The 4365-nt window shown below is 37.0% G+C and overlaps 1 protein-coding gene across 1 annotated transcript; it reads right to left on the minus strand.

Annotated features, from left to right (window-relative positions):
* Nucleotides 1-681: 681 nt before the first annotated feature.
* LOC307176759 (phosphatidylinositol transfer protein beta isoform-like) lies at nt 682-3287 on the minus strand. The gene has a single exon (XM_079903164.1). The coding sequence runs from the start codon at nt 3276-3278 to the stop codon at nt 2463-2465; it is 816 nt and encodes a 271-aa protein (XP_079759290.1). The 5' UTR covers nt 3279-3287; the 3' UTR covers nt 682-2462.
* Nucleotides 3288-4365: the final 1078 nt, after the last annotated feature.

Raw genomic sequence — 4365 nt, forward strand, 5'->3', positions numbered from 1 at the left:
GTATATTATAAAACTTGCACAGAGTAAGCAATCAATAATCTTTTCTGCGATTTTATGCTTTATGTCCTAAACAAAACCAGAGGCCAACTCCTCACGTTCCTTTGCATCATTGGTATCCAACACCCCCAGAAGGTTCTTGCTATTCTTGCCTGACAAACCATTTACTGAGAAACACTTAGCACCTATTCAATATGAGTGTGAGACACAAAAATTTCTCCAAACCACAAACAGACATATCCAAACAAAGATTCCTTTTTGCAGGCTCTCAGAGAAGAAATTTTTAAGCTACTGAAAAAAACCCATTACCTTTAAGAAGAGAATAAGTAATGCCTAGTTAAAATTGAATCTCTATGGAAATGGTTGATTTATTATTATTTGCTTTATTAATGCATAGATAATTGAATCTATTTTATGTTTGGAATCTATTTATATTGGATGTAGCATATTATTATTTTTTTTTTTTGTGATCAAATTTATTTTTTGTTTAAATTTCATTTACTTTGTTTTACTGTAATTTACACAAGAGACTGCCAAGTAAACTAGATATTTTACATTCACCACATATTCCCTCAAATCTCCACAGTTGTTAGAAAAACATTAAAATCCATGCGCTGGGCTCTCATTTCCATGTGCGTCTAAGCTCCCAATGATGCTACAGACCCCAGCGAGAGTTAAGTTCATTAAAAGGAGAAGGCTAGACTCTTTATTTCACAAAATTAGCAATAATCTTCCTGGCATCACTTTGCAGACAATGATTATGCTTTGACAAAACCTATCCTACAACGGTGCCCAGAGAGTAAACATCAGTCTTGATCCTGAGTACACAGAGGACATGTGCGACGTGGGGTCTGCAGCTGAGGATAAAGGGTATCACAGCGCAGGAGTGATCCTAAACATCCTTGTCTAAGTCACTGTGATCACTTCAGTGGGGACACAGGTCGTGGGAAAACAAGGAGCAGGGAGGGCAGGACTGTCAGCAAATCAGATTACTAATGTGATATGACCACGTAGGGGCTTGTGTGCTGTAGGAGGGACAGGAGGTTAAAGAAGATGGTTTGTGACTTGAAGGCTTCAACAATACCACTCTATTCAAGCTCCCAGGACTGACAGGAGAAAAACTGGATTTGGACAGAGAAAGATAATAAAAATCTTACCTAGCTATTGTTCCTTTCTTTAAAAAAAAAAGGAAAAAAGAAAGAAAAAAGGGGCAGCAGCTTCTAACCATCATTTTCATGATGCCTTTTCAGGATATGTTCTAATGACATCCTACTTGAGAGCACATCCCAACGGGTGGAACTGCGCTGGCCCCGGGCAGGGCCTCCTAACCATGTGCAGACAAGCCTCATGCTGCCTCTGAACCTCTTCTTATCTCAAAGGCAGCATCTCCCCCTTAAAGTATATTTCAACATGAGAAGAGCAAAATGTCATCACTATCTATATTCTACCGTGTAAGCTGTGAGGAATCTAGATCCTTTGCATAGTTTCCAAGCTGTAATTTCAGAAAGCAGTCATTTCAGAAACAAGACTCCATGGAAGTGCTGTACGTCCAATTTTTCTAAACAGCCTACAATCCTATTAATTTCTTTATCAACTTCTTTCTTTGCCTAACAGAAGCCTGAAAATTGTATAGTGTTTGTTATAAATCGCAGACTGTCATTTCCATTTTTGCTAGACTTGATGTAGAAAAATACTTGAAATTCAACATACAAAAATCCAATAAAAAATGGAATTTTTTTAAAAGGATCTTTTCCTTGGGGCAAACAAGTAAAAATTGGTCTGTAACTCTACTACTTACTAATAGATATTATCCAGTTTGGCTGTATGATAATGAAAATCCAGAAATAAATGATTATAAATACATTCAGAGTTACATTCCAAATTCCTTGGAATACCAAAAGATTTCTAATAAATTTTTCTGTGGGAGTCTGTTGATTATGGCACTAAAATTAAAATTTATAAGAGACTGATTTAAAAGAACAGAAAAGTAATAAAAGGCTACATATATTGGTCCACAACTTGCCATTTATGAAACATACCAGCTAGTATTACACTGCAGTCAATTTGTCCATTAATGGTATTACTCTGATAATTATTAAAATCTGTTCCAGGTATATATATTGAAAATATTTTCTTTTGCATTCTTGCTGAAGATAGGTACAGTACTTTGGAGAAATTGTACTAATCCCTTCAGTATGTATGTACATATATACACTAGTGTGTGTATTTTGATCTGCAGCTCTACATGCGTTTTATATACAGCTACAGATAGACACACATATATACACACGTGGTTGGGACCTGTGCCTGTGGGCACATAACCACAAGCACACGTCTGGGAAACGTCAACACTGCGAGACATGGTCAGATTCTTCTTCACTCATCACTGGCTGCACTTGTTCCCCTTACTTGACCTTGATTACGTAAACAGTTTGATATTGTCTCTGACCCTACAGGGGACTCATCTAGACATCAGCAGCCGACGTGCCTCGGATGGAACCCTTCTTACGCATTGTTTCTAGTTCTTTCTGAGTTTCATCTTCCATTCTCCTAATATCTTCCATTGTCAGATCAATCCACTTGTCAATCCAACAAAAAAGCTGGCGGTGAAAGTTTGTAAATATCCTTTTTTCTTGCTTCTGAATGAAGTTTTCTACTTTGCTTTGCAGTCCCCACCACTTGAATTTGATGGTCACCAGCTTATAGGCACACATCTGAGGACAGTCAGGGTTGCTTGCCAGCTCCTTCTTCCAGTTGGGTCCCAAAGGGCCTCTCTTGGTTTTGACTGACTGGAATAACGCTGGGTCTTCATCAGCTTTGTAGTCTGCTGGTTCAACTTGACTTCGATCTGCAATATCTATGTGGACAACTTCAACAGTTTTCCATGTGTTCGGATCTAAACCGTGTACATTTTCTAATGTTCCCAAGTCTGGTTTGTGCCATGTTTCAATTTTAATGAAGAAATCATCTTTCATATATTCATTCGTTACAATTGTTCTACAGTAGGGGTATGCGTTCCAGGCTTTCTTGTGAAACACCAAGGAGCCCTCGGGAGCAATCATCCTCACGAATGCAGGGACTTTGCTCTTCAGGTGATAAATTTTGTGTGTATACTGTCCCTTTTCTCCATCCTTTTCATAAGGTTCATTCTTTAAGACTTCAATTCCTTCTCCACCACCAGTCTCATTCTTACTGGCTTCTGCAACAGAGTAAAGCTGCCCAACCTGATACTCCTGAATCGAACATGGCAAAACCACACGGAATTCTTTAATCAGCACCATCTTCCCGGAACCCCTTCACAGCTGCCGCCACTACCTCTACCACCGCCGCCCTGGATGTAGCATATTAAATAGATCAAAGTGTAAAATGATCTTTTATTCCTTTCCTCATCCACAGTCCTTGAAAGGCTTTCTAGTATTAAAAGTCCTGCTAGTCGCTAATTACATCTGCTGTTTCCAGGAAAGTTCTCCTTCTCAGCTACATCATAAGTTATGCACTAGGTAGATGATTTAATGCCACCCTTTTCATTATGATTTCTATTTTCTCACTTTCCAGCTTTTTCAGGATCATCTTGGTAGAAGAAAAGGCTGAAAATGATATCACCAATTTATTACTGCATTTTTCTGGGGGCACTTTTCTTATTGAAATGACACTAAATCCACTGGGAGGCAGAAACTGTGGACTTGATGAGGATGCAACCCACACAGCTGTGATCAAAACTTTGACTCTGTTACTACAGCTGTCAAAATAAACTGACATGAAATATGAAAAAAAAGAGAGTTCTTATTTTTAACTGTCAGATACACTCTATAACCCTCTCAAAATATTTTGTCAGTTATATAAAAAATGCATACTTTTTCTGTCAAAAAGTTATAAAATGCACAATATATACAGACTGTGTACATGTCAAAGGCAAGTTTGTTTATTAGCACAAAAACACGCATGCTACAATCTCACAGATAAGGTTATTTCTGGCAATCTGAATACAGTTTATTTTTAAAGCATGTATTTATAGTAGCTACATGCTGTCAATTTATTTTCCTGAAATAATAATGCAGAATGTCACAGTTGATATTTAGCTATTATTATTAAACATTATTCCATATATAAAATGCTCTTTTCTCCCTGCGAAAGAATACTAACTGTATGCCTTTTGCAGAGTCAGAGGAAAGATACACCTATTTATTTTTTTGTACTTTCTCTCACATCTATAATGGGATCTAAGTGGAAATATTAATAAATGAGTAGTTTTTCATCTATTTCTTAAAAAGTTTATGTTGTCTACAATAAATAACTGATATAAATAAATTATTTGATATATTGAGTTTGTGTAGTTGTCTTTTGGTCTGCCTAAAATGCTACAGTTTT

This window comes from Stenella coeruleoalba (genome assembly GCF_951394435.1).
Source record: "Stenella coeruleoalba genome assembly, chromosome: 18".
Classification (NCBI taxonomy): Eukaryota; Metazoa; Chordata; class Mammalia; order Artiodactyla; family Delphinidae; genus Stenella; species Stenella coeruleoalba.

Coding starts and splice junctions, on each gene's coding strand:
- LOC307176759 (XM_079903164.1), bottom strand. CDS start 3,278: ATGGTGCTGATTAAAGAATTCCGTGTGGTTTTGCCATGTTCGATTCAG.